The 26,354-nt window shown below is 29.1% G+C and overlaps 1 protein-coding gene across 1 annotated transcript in view; it reads right to left on the reverse strand.

Annotated features, from left to right (window-relative positions):
* Positions 1-3,808: 3,808 nt before the first annotated feature.
* Positions 3,809-26,354, reverse strand: part of Osi17 (DUF1676 domain-containing protein Osi17) — a 55,973-nt gene continuing 33,427 nt past the window's right edge. Inside the window, exons 3-8 of the mRNA XM_085954973.1 lie at positions 25,777-26,033; positions 25,230-25,465; positions 18,017-18,140; positions 9,443-9,562; positions 6,098-6,321; positions 3,809-3,959 (exon numbers count right to left, since the gene is read on the reverse strand). Of these exons, the coding sequence (XP_085811099.1) occupies positions 3,809-3,959; positions 6,098-6,321; positions 9,443-9,562; positions 18,017-18,140; positions 25,230-25,465; positions 25,777-26,033 (1,112 nt within the window). The remainder of the gene's footprint in view (positions 3,960-6,097; positions 6,322-9,442; positions 9,563-18,016; positions 18,141-25,229; positions 25,466-25,776; positions 26,034-26,354) is intronic.

Consider the following 26,354-nt stretch of genomic DNA (forward strand, 5'->3'; position numbering starts at 1 on the left):
AATTGAGCATTCGACTTTTGACGATATCGAACATTGATTTAAAATAAATAATAAAGACACATCACTTACATAATATTTAAACAGATTTTTATTTTTTAGAAAAACCAATGTTTTTTTAAATAAAATATAAAGTACATTAAAACTATGAAACAAAAAAAAATTGACACTTTAGAAATAAATAATAAAACTAGAGAAAACATTAAAAAATATTTTTTTCATTTTATGACGTGTTGATTAATAAAAACACTAAAATATAAATTATCCACAATTTGTCTCAAATTTCAGCCTTTGTGTATTTCTACCAGGTGCCACTAGTAAGCAGAGAATTCGTCTTAACAACAAAACATAGCAATTGTTATTAAGCCTAATGTAAAAGTATATAAGGTAACTACTACTTATGGCCTACCCGTTATTAAAATATGAGCATTTGGTAATTCATAAGCCATACTAGGTATAATTACTAATATATTATCGATTTTTTACTGACTACTGCATCAAATAAAATAGTAAATCGATGTTATACGTTTAACGACATCTAACATCCGCCTCTATAAAATATGTTCATTTATCATTGATAAAGAGCATCATTTTATTCGAGTTTTCAATATAATTAAATACACCATTCTTATTATAAAATAATAGATGGCACTAAATAAATTGTAATATTATTTTTATAGCGATAATTATATATGTACTATCATAAAACTTAATACACGTCGTATAAGTAGATATGTTTTTATATAAAAAAAATCTTAATTTGTAGGCAGGTATAGGAACTTTCTGATAATGCATCATTTTTTATTTATGCTCATAACTTTTATTCAATGTGTATTTAATCCGATGCAAGTACCCAAAGAGTTGGGCATATGGCAAAAAATATGGATCGTATAAAATCTGTTAATATAAGAATTAAACCATTAAAATCCATTTGCTTCGCTTATAATCGAACTAATTTACTTACCATATAACTTTTCATACAACATCATACAAGGAAATTATTTATCATATATGAATAGGTACTCTTTTAGTGTAATAACATCTGCTCTGAAATCATTGTTTACCTGTATGTCACCTGTGCCTTTAATTCTCAACTCCTCAATAATTATTGTTCTTCGATATAATGAAACAATAAAATATGTGTCCTGTTCTAGAATTGCTAATATAATTAATTGAAATGTGTCATAGCTTATATTTAATATGCAAATTCATATATAATAATATATTACTTGGATAGGTAATTTAACAATAATATATTTATCTATGTTACAGTCTTTATTTCATCAAGTTGTCAATGCCAGAAAAATGATAATAAGTACTATTATTAAACCGATATGACAAAATACTCAAATCACATAAATAAAACCCTTTTTTGAATCCGACGATGTACTACCTAACTGCTGGAATTCGCGATAACGCTAACCACACTTCCCAATTTATTAGAAAAGACGTTAATAAATTAATGTTTACCCTTATTTATTTCGTGAAGTAGATCGATGGCATCTTTTAACGTTAACGTTAAAAGAATATTCACGTCGTCATAATTATTATCGTAGTGATTACACAATATAAAATATTTTGCAATAATAATTGATGGATCACATTTACAGTTTTTACATAAGTAAGTAGTTAATCTTTCCTTGTCTTAACATTTGACTGACAAAGTTATTGTTAGGATTGAGGACTTTGTGTAATTAGTGTGTATATAAAGTGTAAGTAGGCCATTATCAAAAGAGGGTAGAAGGGCCACGAGCATCATAATTTTCAACTTTGTCAGAAAGAAATCATAATTCATTTGTAATAAATATTATATATAACAAAGTCGATTAATGCATTATATTATTTTTATGATAGCGGTTCGATTTTCTAAAATCGTGCCTGTGAGTGTAGTAAAAGAAAAAAACGTACTGTAGGTACTATACACTGAAAAGGTTTTAAAACTTTCTACAATCAACAATGCGTCAAGAGCGATTAAATCGATCTGTGTCGCTAAACATAAATTTCCAGAAATGACGTACTCTATATATTAATTTGGCGGAGCAAATAATTAGTAATAACAAATACTGTCAATAAATTAAATCATTTAAGATTGACTTCCCCGTGGTTTTGAATTACGAAGGGAGACCTCAAACATATTGGTTGACCCAGGCCCCCGCATTCACTTTGAAAGTCCCTGAGAGTACCCTATATAAGTACTTAAGTTATGTACCATATATTTTTATTATTAGCATTGTTTGAGTTTCTAAAATAGTAAAAAGATGTTGTTTTTTTTATTTATAACACTTCATTCCTTTATTTTTAATAAATAATAATTTACAACACACTGAATAAATAAATTCACATTCAATCAATAAATACATAAAACAAAATATAGCAAATAGTTATATTTTATAAACACGAAAATATCAAATAAATAATTCTTAAGAATGTGATACCAGAATTATAATAACACACTGTCTGGATAGAAACATAAAAACTAATTTATTATTTATTATACTGGCTAAAATAATAAATAAACTAAATATTAATCATTACAATCACAAAACATAATACAAAATAAATAATTATAAATAAAAAATAACAAGAGATTCCAAAACGAGTCATATTCTTCCAATAGACGAACAAAATAACAATATTTTATTTATTTATTATGAGAATATGAACATAATATTAATTAACTTTTTGATATTTTACAAAAGTATACAAAATAAAATAACGTATTATTTTACAAATATACATATGCCTGTACATATATCTCTAATTACATCAGTCATTTATAAACTGTTTGATTATTGAACGGAAATATTTAACGTTATCTGACAAAAATGAAAGGGAAAATAAAAAATAAATTCATATTAAAATGTATGCAAACACAATGTTTGACAAACAGTTGAAACATGTTTGACAAACAATTGACAAAACAAATGAGTTTGTTTTAAATATATGCATATAATATGATTTGATAAATTAATTATACGTCAAATAAATAAAAGTTAAAAATCTTTTTCATACACATTGAAATAAATTATAAATTTATTATTAATTGAATAAATTACCTATAGCTAAAGATTTTCTTAATTAAAAGAACCATATCCAATTCCCCCAATAATAAATATTAAAATGACTAAGACGTGATTTTCAAACATCTCTAAGAAATAGATAACGATAAATAAATGCCTTTTTTATGAAAAGCTGTGGCACATAAAATTTATAAATATTAAAAATAAATAAATATGTTTTCAACCCGGTCAAAACAATTAGTAATATGCAATGTTAATTTTACAACGTCAACGAAATTAATTTGATTTAAACATTATTAGTAGTATTAGAATGATAACGTTAAAACTATTCAACACTTAAACCAATGGCGTATTATGCCATGACAATAGTTAATATTTTTGACTGCAATATATAAATTAGTTAATATTATAAGATATCTTAGGACTCTTACAATATTTTACATTTCTGTAAATCTTAGAGTCATAAAATAAATTAAAATAGCTTAATTTCCATTCGATTATTTTTCCATCCACCATTAAAACCCACGCGTAGATAAAAATGTAGCAACATATTTTATTCTACGCTAATAATAATATTGTTTTCGTAAGTATAATATAAAATTTTGAAACAGACTGAGATAATTTTTACAAATCTACAATATTGTAGGTTTGCCGTCTGTCCAAGCGTCGAAGTATTTTGTCAATACGTAGGCAAACTTCATATTATCCAATATTCTATCGTACAATAACTCAAAATTTAAAACTAGATTTTACAGAAAAAAATGCATATCGATTTGAACTATATGATTGTTTTATCTCCTCTTCTCCGTGTCCACAACGCATTGAGGATATAGTCTCGTGCAATCCTTCTTATCCTGGCCATCCCTGGCAGATTGGACGTATCGGTAGAATCTCACAGCTGCAAGGCTTCCTGGCACAGGCTTTTGAAGTTCATTTGCGTCTCTGAAATTTAAAAAAAAATCATTATAAAAATTTGACCTAAAATATTACGTTTTGCAAAGTTGCCACCTGTCACATGAATTGGGCATTAAACATGCTTGAATAGCACCGATAAACTGCTATAAGGTAAGCAATATTCAATCAAAACACATACATTCCCAAGAAGTATGTTAAAAAACAGTGTGTATGTATTATAAAAACCAAACATTCAATCAATTCATATAATAACGTGTGGCAATAATAACTAATTATGTAAGTAAAATGTATATTTATTCAATTTATGTGTAAAATTTTTCCTATGAATATATAACGCGAGAAACTAGCAACACGTATAAATTATTTTGTCTGTAATCATGACAAATCTGTGTATAAAAATATTTATCGTCGCACGTTATAATATATTGATCACTACCTAAATGTGTATTGTTGTAGTTTTGGGTCTATGACGATTCGGCGCCAGGACAACTGGACGCCACATAATAGAATGAAATTCTAAAATAAATAGATGTTCGTCAATTATAGGTACTATATTATATTTAATACATTTAATATAGTTATTTATATTTTAATTATTATATTATTATTTAATAGTAGGTGAGAATTTAAATTTGCACACGTAAATAATGATTTAATTGTACATATTATGTTATGTTCCAACGAGAAGAAAGTTCTTTTATTTTTATATAAAGTTTCAGGCATAATAATTCTCAATCCGAAATAAAAAGATTATGTTAAGATCAAAAACTAAGCAGTAGATAAATTTCTCGTTCACTTTCTGTATAAAACAAACGAACGTCTATTTATTTCATTCGACAGAGCGGCGCGCAATTGTCCTGGCGCCTAGTTGTCCCATTCCCGTAGATTTTGATTGTGGCAATCATCTAACAAGCAGTCTTTGCCAGTGATATTAAGTAATATATTAAATTATAACATTTTTTAAAAATGACAAAATATAAGCGGATAGCTGTGTCATGACTTGATTTGTGAAAACATTTTTCAAGCAAGTCTCATAAAAGTGTCATAGGCCTGGATAATGAATGCAATCCAGAATTGTAAGAAACTATATCAATGCAACCACAAACGGCAAAGATACGCGGAATTTACCCCACTGACCGATATTTAAGTGGCTTACATGCCGGACCTACGGTGCGTGGACAGGTATGACGTCATAATTTGATTTCCCCCTCCTCATCATTCAGATTTTAGTTTTCAAGGCACCGCCAGAGTTAAAATTTTTAAATTAAGTACAGACGCACACCAATTAATTACAATTTATTATTTTTTTCTATAAAACATACAAAAATAAATGTAGCGTACATATCCAGTAATCATTGATTTCATAATATTGTCACGTACATTGCAATTAAAATAAACCATAAAAACGTCTGATTGCTAGAACCGTAAGCTTCTCTTCTGATCTTCGTATTAGAAGTAATTAAATAAATAATATTGATCTTTATATAACATTATTTTATCTTTTTTTATTAAATTAAGGCACACGAAGCACAATAAAGTATTCGGTTAAAATAAAGCTACACCTTCATAGTCGAGAGGTGTTTTAAAATAATTATAGAATATGTATAATAATTAAAAGAATATTTGTTTTAAAAACGATTTCTTTTAAAACGCCACAAATCAATCTAAAAAATATTTGCCTAATGATTATAAAATTACTAATATAAAGTTCGCCCCAAATTATACGATTTAATTTTTGCTTGTTATTTGCTGTTCATTTTGGTTTTTAAGTTAATTCGAAAAGGATGATATTATGTACCAACTTCTGTAAATATTCAAGAAAAAATTTAGTTTTGTAGCTTAGTTCTACATAGTCAAAGAAATATAATATGGTTTATAAAATTTCAGAGACCAGTTTGAGCTCTTTAATCCATCCTTGTTTAGAGCAGTGGCATGTAGGACAATATTACCAAAATTATCGTTGATATCCAGTGCAAAAATATGAATTAAGATACTTTCACATTGTGACATGCAAATACTTATTTTGGATAAGGTATATGATATTTCTGTAAGACTAGAGCTGTGTCATTCAAATGACAGATTCGCATTGCTTTCATTAAATTCGAGTATTATTTTGATTCAAAATATTTAAGTAATTAGAAAACGCATTAAGTATAACAATTTACCTGCTCAGTTCATTTGAGATTAGGTTACTGTGTGGACTGAACCGTTGAGGATCTTTGTACATGGAACACACGAGTCGTTCTCTGCACGGTTCATCGTGGAAGGCCATACTAACAAAGACCTGGTCTACTCGCTGAAGAATTGGAGAGTAGAAAGAATCATAAACTGGGGGTGAGTCGATTCCAGGTTGCACCAGCTCTTGGGCCGAAGGAGCGGTATTGTACGACTGAAATTAATAAATTCAATATAAATATAATTGATATTATCGTTATACACATATAAGACTATATTAATGTATGTAGAGATGATTGTTGATCGATGAGTGAATATCTGAAAGATAATATGCTGAAATGAAAGACAAGCTGTGAAAAGAAAGTGCGTAGAATAGTGTGATATAAATTTTTATGAAAAATTACTAGAAATTGACATTAGGTTATTTATACCTAATAATAATATAATTTTATTATAATTATAATAGACAAGAGGTTATTTATAATTAACAGTAATTACAGTTCTTCATTTTTTGACCATGTTAATTATTTGTAAGTTAAGATTAAGACGGATGTTTTCCTAAAATATACGAAAGGGGATTGGTTAATTAACATTTAGTGAAATGTAAAAAAATGGCCGAAAATTATTAATCAAATTCTATATATTAGCCGAATCATATAAATATACGCAATTAATTATAGCGACTAAATAGACTTTGTCTAATACATTTTTATTCAGCGTCATAATATCGTTGATAACTAATTGTGTCTATATTAGATTGTGAAAGAGAAAATCACGCCTATGTCTTAGACTTCTCAGAGGCTAATCGCTCTGTTTATAACTGAATATATAATTGAAATTATTATTTGTTGTTGTCTTATTTTTGTTAATTTGGACAATCTTCGGACGTGTCTGCGTACGTTCTGCGGTTTTGGTCGCGTTTGTTTGCAACGCAAGTAATGTATGCAACAGATTTCTCTGACGAACCTATTGGACGAGAAGACATTAATTTTCTCTCGGAGGAAATAATTTTAATGCACTATTTCTTTCACGCCATGTATATGAGTGACGTCACGTCAGGCTTCGGTGAGAATCTGACTATGATTTCCGCCTATATTCAAGTATTCTCATATAAATAACATAGTTTGTATAATTTATTGTTTACAATATGCTAAATATCTTAATAAAAATATATGTGATAAAATCAAATTGTTTTAAATATATATGTTTTGCCTGTAAATTAATGTTTTAGTTATTTTATTCGATTTGAATATTATATAATATATTTCATTTTTTTTTTAAATTAATGTATGTATTTATTATACAGAATATACAACTAAAGGGCAGAGCTGGTTGAGCAAATGAATTAGAAAGAGCTAATCTAGTAAAAAAATCAACCATACCATATAAGGGTCTATGTAATTAATTTTTGAAATATGTCATAACATAATATTATTATTATAATGGTTTGTATAAAAATGAAGAATATAGTACTGAACGATGAATTCTTAGAAATATATCGGTCGATTTATGATAAAACTAATACATATATATTTAATAACCTTCAGCCTCACGATATTGCTATCGCAGTATCTGACAGGCTGCAGATTCTTAATGAAACACGTTTAATGTAGAGCGAAGCTTTTACTAAAATCGCTGTAATATCGATAACTTGTGGCTTATTACTTCATAATCATTCAAACAGGTGTCACTGTGTGTTTAATTGTTTAAATTATGTAAATCAATCGACAGAGGCTAGTAATTTGAGTTTAAAGTCAGGCAAGATAACTCGCGAAATTTGTATGTACGGCTTGTTTATCACGGCCTCATAGAGCAAGAAAACTCGTTGAAGGCATTGAACCGGCTAAAATAGTATTTAAAAAATTTAACGTTCATGAAAATATATTATTTGATACGACTGTGTCATAATAGTATTTCACAAAAGGAAGTTTGAATTTTTTCGTTGCCACTTGTGTGGTTCAACGTTTTTATTGAAAATATACTTTTTAAGTAGGTGGCTTTAACGATATAATTGTTAATTAAGAAGATATCACAAAATATCGTCTAATACACTTTCATGGAATGTAAAATTATACGCGTAGGCAATCAATTACCTACTTAGTTAAATACATTAATAAGTGGTCAAGCGAACGTCACGGAAGGCTTATAGCGGAGGAGAAACCACAATATGGTTTTGTGATTCAGAGAATGAATTTTTGTAAATAGTATCAATTTCTACTGCATGGCATATTGAGCAATTTATATTTTTTGTCCAATGGCTTCAATGAATGAACGGAGTAATAGTCATGCATATGAATGCACTTTCGCGCAATGTCATTTTGCTCTCGGATTCTACATTCAATTCTACACAAAAAATCAGGTAAATTCTTTTATTATTTCATTAACGACCACTTGCGCCACCTATCGAACTGATGGTTCGCCAGTTTAAATATTACCGGACTGAATACTTGACAACTGAATAAACCAACGTACTTTCGTCGCTAAAATGGTAATAATACCTACATATGTCATATACATATTGTGAAATACTTCAGAAACAAAAATACTGTCACCAGATGAAAACATTATAATATTTTGTGTGTATGCAAAAGGGTGCCAAATTCTGAGGGGATCGACCTCTTTTTATTTATCTCTTCAGAGACACAAATTCAAAGTTGTAATTTTTGTAAGTATCTTTTCTTGATAGATCCATTCGGATATCCCTCAAACAGATCAGACTTTGACGTACGGTCCCAGTCAACATTTTACAAACTTTAAATTTAGGTGAAGGTTGTGTGCTTTTTAGTAAGTGCTTATTATATTATATTAAATAAAGAGTACAATGCAATACAAAATATGTAAAGTTAAGTCAGTAACGACTATTTTCATTGTTTCGCCACTGCTTAGTCTTAGCAATTATGTAAAAGGTGAAATAGCTATCGACTCAGTCTTAAATAATTTGTAAAATTAGAATAAATGCTTATTTTAAATGCGTATTAAAAAAAATATTGATTTGGGTTGTTGTTATTACTATTTTTTTCTATATTGCAATTGTTTAAAAAACAATCATTTTGGTCTTTAGTATTATTTCAATAATAGTAAGAAACATAAAACAATAGCATGAAAATGTACTGTCTTTTTTCGAAACTAGGTATGCAATATTGAGTAAGTTAGATTATGAATGAAGAACGATTAGCTATTATATTAATGATGACAAGGTGAATATGTGAATACTCTGCCAATGATATGAGCTGAAATGTAAAAACCACAACATGATCCAAAATTCCAAAGATGAATGAGCCCAGTGCAGTGATATCAGTGTGATGTGCGAACATGAAGACTTGAGAGTCAAATACCGTGGCCTGCAGAATCTTTTGCTGCTCTTCGACTAACTTCTGCTCATGATGCTGGCGAAGTACTTCGGTTATTTGCGATTGAGCAGCTCTTAAATCTTCTTGCCGGTGAGCTTCTTGTAGCTGTAACAATTTAGCGGACAACTTAGCATACTAATGTTAAAACAGATATTTTTAAAAATCGAACAATGTATGCTGAAAGAAATATAACATAAATAAAGACAAATCAATAACTATTTCCAAAATGAGACTTAAAACAATATAATATTATTGTAATACTTATAATATTACTTAATTCAAACAACATAACGTAATTTCTAAAGTAATAAGCTACCTACTTAGTGCTCGGCCGTAGTGAATTGGCGGGCGCGACGCGGCGGCGTCTTGCGAAACTCAAACGTATAACCGTGCGTATTATGCCCCAAAAAAGACACTGTCTACGAACATTTTACACACGGTTATACGTTTGAGTTTCGTAAGACGCCGCCGCGCCGCCCCCGCGCGACCACTACGTTCTTGCACTTATACAGTAGGATGTCATAAAACTTGCTGTTTTAGATACTGTTAATTATTCATGTGCATTGTTACAACAATTAATAAAACAGTTAGGTACATAACGAAAGAGAAATGGAATGACCGGATCTAAATGTAAAAGTCAGATAATTTGATATCACCCGTATAGGTAAGCTCAAATAACTTGCAATAAAGTGAAATAATTTATGTCTTCTAATATTCGCTTTCGTTTAATACTCTAACTTGTGTAGGTATGTATATACTATAAAATGTATAATCATTTATGAGAACATATTCAATAGCATTGTATTAAAATAAATGACATTTTTCTGTTGTGTAGGTACCTACTTAGCTGGTTTTTTTATAATATTAAATGCCTACTGATTTTATTATATATTATTATAATAATTTATCTTACTGTTATATATTATTAATAATAATATTTTCTATGTGCTCTATGTTCCTGTTATTTTTAAATATTTTCATATCATTTGCGTCATTTATAAAAATATATAAGTAAATTACTAAATTAATAATTTTCTATTTTGATACTGGCTATAGTGTCTGTACACGTTCATGGATTCACTGATGACCAATGGTGTGTATTTTAAACTACTACGATAATAACTGTTTACACGTAAAAATGCTGACTGTTTCGCCAATCACATTCTTCAAGTGTAAGCGAGACGCGATGTTGTCATTGTCTGGTACTATTTGACAGTTAGTGAAAATCAGTAAACGTCAAAATGAGTCTCTGCACGATGCAGTTGGATTTTTTCCCGACAGGTTCGCCGCTATCGTTCTACTGCGCATGCTCAGATATCGCACAGTCCAACTGTCGCGTGAAAATTCAGAAGCAGACAATTTTTTTTGATCCATCCATGCAATCTTGCAACTTGCATGATAAAACGCGTTTACGCGTGCATTTTACAACGTTTTTATTAGGTCGTATTCTTATTTTTCCGGTGGTTGTTTATCCAGTACAAATCTTGCCATCGATTTTTAACTAACTTCCCGACTAGCTAGACATTTTAAACTTTTAGAATATATCAGAACACGATGCCAATGCATTTTTTTTATACCTTATATGCATACTTTTCTTCGACCATGTCCGATCCTAATAGGATCATATGGGCCTCCACAGAGTAGAGGTTTGTATTAACAGATTTTGTTTTTACGAGAAATGGATGTCAGGCACTTGCTCAACCTATTAGGTCCATACCCTGACCCACACACATATTGAAAAACAATATGTGTATTTGCCAGACCCAGGATTCGAACCTGGGACCCACGGCATGATAGTCCAACGCTTATACCTTTAGCCATCTTTAAGTAGAATTGAATTCATTTTCAGTTAATTCTATTTTGTATGAAAAGTTATTTCGGAAGAAATCCGTAATCCAATCCACTATTATTGGTTGCTAGGAGACTGGGATCCTAGCAACTAAATTATTAATATATACGTGCGTTACTATGGAAATCAATATGAAATAACATTTCAGTATTATTTCTATCAAGTACAAATTGTTTTGATCGTTTAAGCTAGTCAAGTCAAGTCAAGTTTATATGATTCAACAGAAAATTTAAAAACATTGTATATTAAAAGTTCTTTTTATCTTGTAATTATTTTTGTTATGGCCGGGATAATACGTACTGTCAGCAGTAAATCCATGCACGTGTAAACAGGGTATAACAGTGTAACGCTAACAGTGGCTTTAATAAAATAAAAAGAGTAACTAGGTAAATGTTTATATAATATTTTGGAATAAACACTACGATTAAAATAAAACACTACATACAAAAATACTACAATTAATAATTCCATTGAAACAATAAATAATTATTGATATGTTATGATGGCCGTAAACTTATTTTCAATATTGTTTATAATATTTATAAATACAATGTACTTAATTAAGGTATTAATTATTTCTATAGTTCACTGATATAGGAATAACAATTAAAACTTATTAAACTGCTTTATAGTGCTACTGAACGCGTTAAGCGTGTATCTTTTCTAATATCCCACGAAAAAGATAAGCATCTATTTCCACCGAAATACATAGTAGGTACATAGATAAAGAATTTATCTTTTAAAATAAAAACAAACAAACAATGGAAGATTATGTCGACGTAAAAGTGTGTTAAATACCATATATGACACATAAAATACAATCATTGGCATACGTAAACTACGTGTTAATGAGGCCTGGTGATACAATGACCCTATGGACATTTTAAATGACTATACGAGCCAAGATATTATAAACAAACATTATAAAAGTATGTCAGGATTCCTGTATTACACTTTCGCATTTCACAATTCACGTGGTTAAAAAATATTTTATATCCAAAAGAAGTTTTCAACAGAATAGAAGAACAGATTTTTTAACGAGAAATATCATTTTTTTCAGTTTTATGTTTTGTTTATAATTCAATCCTACATTGAAAAACACCTGAACTTATAAGAAACAGAATTTAAATCAGAATCGAACGTACTGTGACTTGTCAATCATGGGCAATTTAAATATTCTAATAATATTATTAAATATGCTTTGTCTGTAAGTCACATGACATCATTGAAGTTTTATATATTTTAGTAACTGCACTTTTGTATATTTTAAAAATATAACTGTCCTTTTGTTTGGTGATGTTAATAGCTACGTCGAGCTATAAACTGATACTCAGTGTATACAATATATCAGAAACTTTTATTCAAAACTATTAAAATGGATTTTATTGTGTACATAAACACCGATTAAATTAATAATATTGGCTATTCTGTTTTTATTGTTATGAGTGGTATGTAAAGGTAGTTGTAATCCAGATTATCAATACATGTTCATATTTACATAAATAAAATGATTATACTATAAAACCTTAATTTTATTTGACCATTGTTAAATCCAATTTAAACGGTTTATAAATGTATCAATGAATCTAAACTCCTAATTTTAGTAATCTTGGAATACTTCAGAAACACACCTTTTTTTTTAGAATTTTTATTTACTCTGAATTTGATTTGAACACACATCGATCGATCCATGCGCCACGGCAACATGATGTATTTTCAATAAAGAATGGTGTTTTATTTAAATCACCTCTATCATTAATGAAATAAAAACATGTTAGGCATGTTAATAGTATCTATTTTTTTTTTAATTTAATTTTTATAATTCGATTATCACGCCCTTATCAATACTACGAATTTACACATACTGCAAATCCAACTGTGTTTATTAGTATTCTTTTTGAACACATGTGTAGTCTTTTCTTAGTTTATTTTGTTGTAATAAAAAAAACACAAGGCAGTGAATGATGATAGATGACCATACATTTCTTTATTATTCCACTAAGAACTATATTTCGTTTAAAAAATAAACTGTATTTAAGAACATTAAACCGGAAACATGTGGCGGATATAATGGAATATTAACACGACTATGACACTTGATATGCAAAGTACAAAAGTGCACAAAGAAGACTCGGGACAGAGTCAAAATGATATTAATGATAATTCGATGACATCTCTTGTATGAGGAATACATCTAAACATTTCCATCTTAAGTAATTCATCGCATTAACTTAGTTTTAAATGCATGAAATATTTTTTTTCTACAACTTTAAAGTAATAAATAACATATAAATTATTTTTAAACGTAGGTATAAAATATCTGTAATATGATTTGCTTAAAAATACAGAGATAATCAGTCCTTCCTCTACCTAGCATTTTTACTTTACTGTGGTTATTAGTATGTATTTACATACATTGTTAGATGTATTAAAGCTATTATGATAATTACCTTAACCCATTTGACATAAACTATTCTTAAAGTGTCGTGTGTTTAATTTATTAACAACAACACTATCTTTACAATATATCCTAGTATTATATATTATTTACTATGCTTTCTAAATAAACAATTTGTCCATAAAACCGTTAACTAGATATACCATTTCTCAAACAGATCTATTCGCTTTCATTCAATACTAACAATAAAAAATACAAATGTCAATGAAAACCATTCAAAACCTACAGAGACGGAATATTAACAAAGCACTACTTGTACAATTTTACATTTGTAATAAAGATTTGAAAAGCCACGATTTCAATTGACTTTTAACATATCTAACCAAATGGTTTATCCTTTTTAACGATGACTAATGGTGACACGTTATTAGAAAATACAACATCATTTAGCGCTAAAGTCATAAATTAGAATCGGTAAAAAATAGCTACCTACTTACCAATTTATATATAAAGATTATTTCTAACCAGTTAATCCATTCATATTAAACAAGCTTATTGTATGTATAAGTATATTTATACTTGTTTGAATCAAATATTATTTTTATAATAACTTATGTTTGATGGCTCTCAGGCAATTTAAGTTGTGGTATACCAAAAGTTAAAATCTATTATCATAAAAAAATGTGTTAAAACATTTACTACGACGTACCTATATCATGCAAAATACAATAAAGGAGAGAGCTCAATCTCTACTAGAATTGATTTTACGACAATTTTGTATCGAAACTTAGATGTTTCTAGGAGAAATTTATTAATTCAGAGATGTCAATTTGACTTGTCGCATTTCTATATACCTACCTATAGTTTATAGTTGTTTTGACATATTTAGAGAGGTAAATATATTTTTTTAAATTTTATTCCTCTTTCTTTCACATACAGAATAAATTTTCAAAAATATATTTTGGCCCATTATGGCTGAATGGTAACATATCGATTTAGAGTTCAAATTCCGGGTCTCGTAAATATACATATGGATTTTTTATTGTGCGTTTAAAACCAAAGTAACCTTACAAAAACCTAAAAAAATATCCAACACATATTTATCGTAAAATAAAAATCTGTTAATAAACCTCTTTGTAGGTCTTGTGGTCATTTATGTAGATATAAATAATACAAACATTCTTTTAAAACCAATAAATTATATCAGATACTCTCAATATAATAAACTATTGCATCAACATAATATTATAGACATATGACTAAACGATGCGTATTTGTAAACAGTACTCATATTATACTTATTATATATAAAAAGTACAAAATGATCATTAGATCTAGAAAAACAACTCTCAAAGAACAATCGCTTTATTACGCACGTATTTTATTATATGCAATAAGATATTCAATAATAGAGCTTAACCACGGGAAAAGGCCTAGAAAAATGTAACAAGACGATGCTTATTGTTAAAAAATTAACGTAATTATACATTTGAAAACTCATTTAAATTGTATAACTCATTCCTACAATGTTCATGAGAGTAATAAACATGTTCAGAAAAATACCAGAGTGATGTATTTTTATTATAATAGTGTTATTAGGGTACCAATTATAAATATATCAGCTTAATCGAAAAAAACGTGTATAGTACAACCATACATTATAATGTTATCTAAGTGTTTACACCATCATGCATTTTTTTTAAATCGATATTAAATTTAATATGTGATAATTTTGTATTTAGAAATGGTTTCAAAATTAAAATAATCTGTGATCCTAGATAGGTATTTAAAATAATTTTTATGACATTTTTCTCCACTGGATCTAAAATCCGTTTTACATATTTATTTACAGATTTTTTCCGTGAAATTAATGTTGCCATTTCCTCAACACGGACACGTTATTGCTCTCCCATCATGGTTGTTTATTACAACTATGAAATCAAAATATTGCTAAGGTACTTATAATAAGATGGGTTTTGAAAAAGTAGCATGAAATTTATCATGCGACAACTCCAAAGGGATCTGTGATTATTACGCACTTTTGAATACAACTAAAGTAAGGAACTGAAGAGTATATATTTTAATATTAATTCATTATTTTTTCTACATTATCTATGCAATAAAAGTTATAATTTTAAATTATTTTTAAAATATGATAATAAAAATCTAATTATATTATGGTTTCGGTTTGATTTGATTTGCATATAATGTTATATCATGTGACTAGTTTCAATCTTTTCTCAATCATTATTTTTAGATTTGATGAATCTATTATGCTTACCAGAGCATCTTTTTCTGGATTTATCATTATTGTGGGAGGTCTTCTAACGGCAGAATATGGCGTAAGTGGAGGCCCTTGGGGAACAACAGCTGGGTTTACTCTGAAAATATAATGCACGAAAAATTAGCATGAAAAATACTTTTTATTTGATTTAGTGTTTCAGTAAAAAAAAAATCATTTTGTCTTGTTCAAGCATATTCTGAAGCAACCATTATAATATTATGTAATAAAATATGTACGAATAACAATTACGAGAATTTTAATACATTTAATTAATTACTACGAGTAGCATCGTATAATTAGCTGTATATTAAAGTTAGCACAATCTGCTTTAAAACAAAAGGCACAATAATTATAAAATTTATACAGATGTGGTTCAAATGTGAAATGGTGTGTTACCTACCGACTTATAAGTATGTTATTTTCTTGGTAATAATTAAATCTATAAAACTACAGTAAATATATATTATGGGCTGAGTAGCTATTCACTATATTCACATACTTCATGTTTAATCATTCATCAATTTCAATTACCAGTTTATTAGTTTTGCGCTCATAGCATGTTTGTAAGTTCTCAACTTTTCGTATATTTTACGAACGTAAATATTTATGAATGAATGATATATAGAGATAATAAAAAATTTAATTAACGGTATTATAAATGGTATTTAATTTTAAATTTATTCATCAATGAGATTTATTATAGCTCTAACACATAATGCCAAATATTAATAAAAACCATTTAATGAATGAAAACTAGAGACATACTCGTACACATATTATCATCTTAAAATAAAACTGCCAATGTGCATATCTAAATATGCGTTCTACTTGGTGGAAAAAACTAGATACCCAACAATTATTTAACGCTTACTTAAACTATAATCCTTTCTATATGCGTTAGTGTAGTAGTAGTATTTATTAATTAACTGGATAAAAAATTGGTTTTAATTTTATTTTGGTATATTTAAATTCTCATCTCAGCATATTGATACACAATTCATTTGAGTAAATTGTGCAGGGCAGTGCTTAATTTTATTACGATCCCAACGTGCAATTAGTACCACATATAATGCAAATTAAAAATTAATTTAGCCTTATTTAAATTAAATAGGTACATCGCGAATAAATTAGCGACAAATAAATGAATTCAATTGCGGTAAGTGTATTTCTCTCTTTTCAAATGAATGAAATGTAAATTTAAAAAATATTCGAAAATTCTTACCACATTGCAAACGTACATTTTTTATCAATCAAATAAAGCTTCGCACGCTACCACATTACAATAGTACTTATTTTGACAACCACCACAAAAACCACCGACGACATGATTTCGGCTTTATGTTACGAGCTTTTATTAAAAACTAAACAATTTGTCGTATTGTGGAGCGCGCATTTATCGATATTTTTATAAGTTATTGTATTCAACGGTTATTTAAAATTGGTATTTACTTAAAATAAAATAATACATAGTTTTTTTCGCTCATTTTAATAATGATCGGGACTGATTTCGCCCGCTTCAAAGAGACATTGTCAATTGCTACAAAACATACAATAATACAGATATGTATACTAACAAATTTTAAAGACATCATTATTATTGATAATATAATATGACAATTCTCTGTTCATATTAATAAACTAAGTGAAGTTACTATTACATATTATTTTATTTTTATTAATACAATGTACTTCCATCAATAATTGATGGTTAAGACCATAAAATAAACATATAACAAATTATTGTTATTTTCGATTACGAATCATTTACCTGCACCCAATAAATATTTTTAAGGTGTAAATTTGTATTTAAATATATTATCAAAATGAATGTAACCCGGCTACAAACTGCGGTTCATAAATGATATATCTCAAGCCTTATAATTATGATTAATGATAGTGTGCACGTATAAAATACCTGTTGGCAACATCAGCGGCAGTAGTTTGTCTGGTAAATCTCTGTTCATCATAGAGCGGTCCACCGTAGTAAGGCTTTCCCGTACCGTAAGAGCCTCCTTGTGAAAGATGTACAGTCCCAGGAGCTGGCGGAGGTGATATAGCCGGGCCCAATCCCCACGCGTTGATGTCACCAGCGTCATCAGGTCGAGGGCTGAAGCTTGCGATCGCGTTTCTGTGTATGTCTCCGCCTAAGAATCTGAGAAATGAAAATAAAATTAATATAATGTTTCGCACTGCTCTTCTTCAGATCGAATATGTGTACGTAGTATCGTTTTGTTTTTGTTTTCTGGTGAATTATATATTATCTATATGAATTGTGCACTGAGCTACGCCTCAACTAATACATCAAAATAATCTGCGTCCTTTTAGTAGAAGAAAGAAGTCTACGTCATTCAGAAATTTGCGTATAAATTTTCAGAGTAGAAAATATTTATTTATTATAGGCTCCCAAACCATGGGCTACAACCCTCAGGGGACCGCACGGTCGGCGTCAACTATAAAATATAACTACCTATATTTTATATAAAACAAAATATTTTATTCGTTTGGTATAAAAATTATGTAGGTATATGAATTATGAATATATTTTTTTCTCTTCAAGACTACAATTTGGATCCAGAGTATAGACGTTATAGGTTGAGCAAGTGGCTGACATCCACTTCTCGTAAAAACAAAATTCTGTTAATACAACCTTCACTTTGTGAAAGGCCCATTACGATTATGGGATCGAACATGGTAAAAAAATCTTAAAATTCTTCAAAACTTTTGAATTTTGAAGTATTGCTATATTAAAATATAAAATTCAAAACTCGGGAAATTTTAATTCAATTTGCGTCTATTAAAAATCGTTTGGTTTAACGTAGACGCAAGCAGTTTTAGTTTAATATTATTAAAAGTGAAACTAACATTATATCCACAACAAAAATAGATACCGCTGAAAACTATGTCAAATAACAACGTAAACATTGAAAATAAAATATGAACTCACAACACATTGTATAACTAAATTCTATGATTATTTTTAATATGTTCTCTTCGCTATATTCATTCATTAATATCGACATTACCCACTTATATTCTTCACACTACTTAAAGATATGTTGCTTACTTCATGGCTTCAAAGTGCATATCCGCAAAGGAAATTCCTACATGTATTATTATTATTATTTGTCATTTTACTCGGCGCTCCATTGACTGACTACAAGTCAGCCCATAACCTTAATGCAGTGCAATATTTAAATTACTTCGTCTGCTTACGGACACACAGTTGTTGGTTTTTGCATATAGGAGTACTAATATATACCTACACGTAGGTACAATGCATTACATATACCTACAAAATTATTGCACACTTACAGGGGAAATCAACAAGCACTCCTATATTATCGTAAACCTGTTGTATCTATTTTATTTTTTTAAATTTGGGTTTTCCATAAGCCATGTTTTAACCACCATATTATATTTAACGATAAAAATAGTAATATATTATTTTATTTTACCTCTGAATATTACATATTTATTTTATCAAAGTATAAATAAATTAAAAAACAACATTTTTTATTAAGTACGTATAATATAGTTTAAAAGTAGGTATATTGAAAGGTATTTTGGTACAACAGTTCTCTCGGTATTTCTCGCATATTTTTTAAGTAGTACAGTATGTTATTTTCCAGATCGCTATTAACCATTGAAATGATTACAACTACAATAAAACTCTAACAAATGAACAAAATAATTTTGTTTTGTCAACTAATATATTATAATAATTTCATCTCATAAGCGTCAATTAGATCGATCAATATCTCAAGATAAAATAAACAATTAAAAGTGAAACTAAAAATAACGAATAAATTTGGTTTTTATACGATTAGACATTTTTAATATTTAATTTTATATTAAATATTCTGATAGATTATTGAAGTATTTAAATAGCCACTATAATCTTACCGGTAGTAAACTACCTATGGCTGTGAGACATGGTGCCTCATTCAAAGGGAAGAACATAAACTGGCCATATTCGAAAGAAAGATCCTCAGGAGAATTTTCGGGCCCACATTGGAAAATAGAAGTTACAGGATAAAAATGAACCACGAATTAGAAGAGTTAATAAAACATGAAACGGTGGTGAAATTCTGTCGATCCCAAAGACTAAAGTGGGCTGGACACGTTGAGAGAATGCCTGAAATGAAAATCATTACCAACTAGATCTTACAGTGGAAACGGTCTAGGGGCAGACCAAAGAAGAGGTGGGCTGACTGTATCGAAGAGGACTGGAGAAAGATGGGGAGGGCTGGAGACTGGAGAGGAGCAGCCAGGGAAAGAAGCGTGTGGAGGACAATTGTAGAGGAGGCCAAATCCCGCCCCGGGATGTAGTGCCGAGAAAGAAGAAGAAGTAAACTTGTTTATGTTATATATAATGACAGAAGAATTATCGTTAATATATAATTATATTTAAAATTAAAATAAGTATATCCAATGTCAGAGATTCTATTTCTTCCCAAATGACAAGAGGGATGAAGTCGATCCACGATGAAGGCTAGCCGGTGTAAAATCACGATTGCGATCCTCAGTCTTTGAGTCACAGTGAGGCAAAAATAGGCAATTCAATTATAATTTTCTTAATAAAATTTTCAGCATTATCTCAAAAACTTTTTTCTCAATGCCTGGTTAAACCCGACAACTGTGTCACTAAGAGCAATCGATTTATTATACTATTAATATAACTATATACACAATAGTAAAATAATTGTTATCTATCCGTGACTATCATCCAACACTTAACGAATTTTTGATAGGAAATTTATACTTTTCCATAACAGTCAGTTTTAGCTACTATTATATAGTTATATTTTGGCTTTTTCAAAGTGTATGAATACTTAGGAATCTACACTAATGAAAGTACAACTTTTTAATAGTTTCGAACTTAAGTTCACTTTTCATCAAGTAACTACATCCAATCAAAAGTATGCATTACCTGATATCAATAAAGTTACCGTTGTTGCTTTATACACCGTTTAAACGTGCATGGATTTACTGCTGGCAGTACGTATTATCGCAGCCATAACGAAAATGTATTATCGTGCAAATTGCAAGATTTGCATGCATGGATTAAAAAAGTTCAGAAGCTTCTGAATTTTCACGCGACAATTGGACTGTGCGATGCGCAGTAGAATGATAATAGCGAATCATCCAGTAAAGCTTCGCTATTATACTAATTACATAGTTTAATAATATCAAATGTATTACCATGTATATCGTATTATGCACTCGTTGTATCTAACCATGATTATATAATACTTATATCATGTTAATATCATTAACATGGGTTTATAAGATTTTTTTTTGTTTTTGTAATTTGTAAATCTATATTATACACTATTGATTTACAATCGGAGTTGCAATTTCTGATTATTATGAATGGTCAAAAAATTTCAACTGTTAGCGAATTCTCAATACTTTATTTGCAAAAAAAGTCCGTAACTTGGAGATTCCATTTCTAAGCAATACATCAAATTCAAGTGGCATGAGGACCGATTCCGAGTTGGGCACTCACAATGTATGTAGGCTGTTAACGGCACAAGAATATTGAATTGCATGCCCTCAAGTTTCCCGGCACAAGTATAAATGAACATACACACTGCGGAATTGGCTGCAAAACACGACAATAAGTTAAGTATGCATGGCAACCACGGTGCAATTTAATTGGACACAAAACAAAGAAACTTAATCGGTAATTTCCTACGACGGATATAAGAAAAGTCTTTCTAATAATAATGTAAATATAATTGTAATATTTCAACACGCAATAAACGCACATATTATGTAGCATATACAGCCAGAGAAAGAAGAATATCCAGCCTCCAACTGAAATAAAATAAAATTTAAGACCTACGGAGTTAAGATTATATATTTTAAGATGATTATATGTTGGCCGATACAGAAACAATTGTTCAACAAATATGTGCTATCAGTACTCATGTATGCATAACATGGACTCTTTATGTTAAAGTAATTCAAAAATTACGAGTAGTGCAAGTGGCATAGAAAGTTGCATATTATGCATAATGCAGAAAAATACCACACAATAAATCAATGCAGATGCAATGGACAACCGCTCAACAAACTACTTCATATGGTGGTGCCCAAGGGGCACCAGATGAACACTGGGATGCTCTAATCCCGCTGGATAGACGAACTTATCAATTTCGATGCGTGGCAGCAAATAACTAGTGACTGAAAATAGTGAATATAGTTATGGGGATGCCTTCATCCAGCAGTGGATTGACCCTAGTGACATGACATGTTGACTAAACCAGTTCCCATTTGACAACCAAACATAATTATTATCATTATGTACGAATGTAAATTGACTAAGTAAACTAAACCGCATGCTGTTGACTCTGAGAGGGTCAGCTTATGTATATTGTCATAAATCATCATCGTAATCATTTCCAACGTGGGTCTGATAATTACCAACATCTGCTAGGAGCAGACAATCAAAGAAGATGAATTACGAATTATATTTTATGTATAATGCGTGATCAGGTAAGTAGTTGACAATCAAGTTGTTGTACAATTGGGGCTAGCCTCATAGTATCTATTATTCTAATTTAGTATTTTAAGTTATTAAAAAAATGCATTGTTGCAATTCGTAGAAAATATAAATATCATTAATTTATTAAATTTTCTAAATGTAATATGTCAAAGGTCTTTTTAGTATGTTTTAGTATTCAGTATGTAATATTACCCACTAAAAATGTACAACAACTAAAAAAAACACTGAAATGGTGTCAATAGAAAATGGGCGGATGATCTTCTTGAAAGATTCATATAAAAGTTTAATTAATTATATTTGAGCTGCATTTAGTGTCCCATAAATTTCGTAAGCACCACCCAAAAATATAATGTATGATTATTAAGAGATGAGAAATTTTTAATTCTCACAATGGCCTCAAAGCAGTGAAATGTAACGGTCAAAATATTCTAGATAGTTTTTTATATTACCGTATTTATACTACCGTCGGACATGTATTTAGATGATGAATTAATTTGTTTCGTTACTTTTATGATCATTTTTTTTAAATGACGTACGATTGATATTATAAGCTACGTACGAATTACGTGTTATTGTTTATGTTCTATTTATTTCAACCCATTCAATACTAAAATACTAAAATACTAACGATGTATTTAATGCTATCTCTTTTATTGAAAAGCTATATATTGGTAAAATTGAATCTAAAATTCGCCTGATTCTTTTGAGATATAATAATAGTCCACATTAAACTTTGTTAGGCATACGTATTTGTTTTTAATGAACTAAGACTACAATTTGCAGATGGTGTTGGTTTGTTTTTAAAAAGCAATTGAACCCTGCCTAAACCAAACCATAATAGTTTTGGTATTCTTAAAATTGTGCACACTTTTTCATTATTTGTTTTCGTTGGATTAAGAATACATATTACACATATTGCATTTTGGTGGACATGGTGCATTTTTAAAATTCATTAAGTGATATGACATCAAACTATAGTAGATACACAATATTATTAAATATATAAAATATCCAAAGTTATGCATAATTTCAGATATTTTATATATAGAAGAGTACTTTTGACTATTATCTATAATGGTTTAGTTTTCGCAGGGTTTAATTGAATTTTAAAAACTAACCAACACCATCTGTAAATTGTAGTCTTATTTCAATAAAAACCAATACATATGACTGACAAAGTTTAGTTAGCTTTATTTATGGCGAATCTTAACAGCCTACTTTCACCCTTCGCTATGTTAACCATAGTTTACCAAATAATTTTATATGGCAGAAATAATATAAAAAATGACCCAACACTGAAAAATATTTAAAAAAAAAAACTGAAACATTTTTTAGGAATAGGACGCCGCTTATGAATCTAATCTAGTAGAATGCTGTCAGATTATTGTAGCAGTGCAGGCGACTCAGTTAAGTATTGGTTTTGTTACTTTTAAATGACACTAATACCGTTGCAACGTGATTTCATTGTGACCGCAATGCCAGAATAATCTGTCCTTAATCTACCGATTGTTTTTTTTTTAAATTTAAAGTTACAAAAAGATGCATAGTTATTTAGAAATTTATGCGTGATTAGTAACTCATGAGTCTTTATTGGTAAGGGTCAACTTTCTCATACGGTATATGTTTTTTCCTTTTTTTTCTAGTACGTTTTACGTGTACTTAGTAACAACTGTACATTATTTCTTAAAACTTCAGTGAATACAAAAATAATTTTATTACAAAATATTTTTTATATGTTCAATAAAAAATTATTAGAAATTTTGAAAGAAACAATTATTAAAACATATTGTACAAATTATGTACAGTAATTATTACAATAGGCATTTTTCTCTTTTCACAATACTACATACTGGCATAGGGCCTAATGATAGTGGTTTAGTAGTTACAGTGAAACTATCATATAAATCAGATATAACCTAAAATATATTTTGTTGGGTTTTAAGATAAATTTATAACAACATAAAGTTTGATAAATTGGTAGATAATTGGGAACCCACTTATTTTGCAGTTAAAGAAAGTGCAAATGAGAATGCATAAGCACTTTACGAGGTTAATAGCATAATTTTCTCAGCTTATAATTACATCTTAAATTGAACGTTAGCTGACTTTAATTATTTGCAGTGCACAAATATTACTCATGTTGATAAGAGTGATTACTGTATAAGCATGGTGCATCTACATACATTTTTCCAAAGATATCTAGTATATTCAGATAATATTTAAGATGGAATTATTTAATTTTAATAATCTATACTTGAATGCAGAAGAGTTTTAAAAATAGTTGTTTTGGTTTTGCTTGAGAGTACTTTAATTTCAGACGCCTTTGAAGATCAAACGGTTGGCGAGGTTGGTCCATCAATTTATTTCGTATTATACATTTTGTACTATACATAACAAGGAACCGGAAATAAACAAATGACGCGACTGTTTTAAAAGAATCGTCGCCAACGATAAAGTTGCTATTGTCATTTGTTTATGCACTGTAGAGAACTGCTATGCATTTTTTTAATGCATTAAATACCCCTTTGAGGTCTTCTGGATACGGGGCAATAGTATCAATATTATTAGTATAGGTTCATAATTAAATTTAATTGATTTATGGAATAGTATGCCATTCACTTCTATAATGCGTGATAGCTTATTTATGTTAGTTATTTATTTTAGGCGTATCTACAAAATTTTGCACTTTTTCATTTAATTCAGCGATGCGGTAAAAGATGATGTACTTACTCTGGTCCAAGTCCTGGTCCTGACAGTAGCCAATCCGGTTGTTGATGCTGGTATAAGCTTTCTGGAACACCTGATGGGGGATATGGTCTTCCGTCAATCACGTGAACTTCATGAGGAGGTGGTGGTCCGTGGCCAATGTGAGCTGGTCCCGTGATATGAGGTGGTCCCGAGATGTGATGTGGTATCGAGACGTGGTGAGGTGGAGGGAAATCTGGGGGTGGATGAGGGTGGGGCAGCTAAAAGAAAAATAATATTAAATATATATTATGTTATATTTAAATTCAATTTTTTCTATTTATCCACAATACCTTTTAAAATTCGAATGATTTGGTAGGTATTCAATTGTAATAGTTTACATTTCAAAAATATTGCATAAATAATATAATATTAAATAAAAGATGTATGATAATAGTCTTTATTTAAAATATATATATATATATATGAAGAAAAGAATTCTCACATTATATTTAAAATTTAATTTGATAATCGATTTATATGCTATTCCAATTACGTCAGTTAATAATTTAAATACTTTCATGTCACTAACCGTGTGGTGGAGATGCGAGATCTTATGGTGATGATGGTGGAATTTGGTGCTATGATAATTATTATGGTACCAAGAACACAGCTGGAAAATGTTGCTGAGAGCCGGGAAGATGAAAAGGACAAACTTCAGGAAGAACTTCTTGGCATTATGAACTCCAATGAGGAGAGGTAAGAAGACAAACAGTTTCAGTTTGATCAACTTGACGATGAGAATTATTGCCACCAAGCCTATGAGTAGTTTGTTTTTCAGGTACTTTTCTGAAAGTAAAGAAAATGAATTGTAAATAATAATACATTATTGAAATCAATTACATATTTTTGAAAATACATCTTTAATAAATTTGAAAATAATTAAAAATCATATTAATAAATATTACACAATTTACAAGTAGATAGTTAATAATTAAATTTCTCGAATCATATAATAAATCAAATATTAATTTTATTCTCAATTAAAATTTGCCGTTTTATTGGTATCTACTTTTTAGGTAATAAAGATTATAAACACAACATTTTACTCAGGTAACTTGGTTAAAGCAAATATAAATGTTGTAAAATGTTTGATTTATGACATAGATT

Source organism: Rhyacophila brunnea, unplaced genomic scaffold (assembly GCF_057557595.1).
Source record: "Rhyacophila brunnea isolate RB1 unplaced genomic scaffold, BYU_Rbru_1.0 scaffold_4, whole genome shotgun sequence".
NCBI classification, from domain to species: domain Eukaryota; kingdom Metazoa; phylum Arthropoda; class Insecta; order Trichoptera; family Rhyacophilidae; genus Rhyacophila; species Rhyacophila brunnea.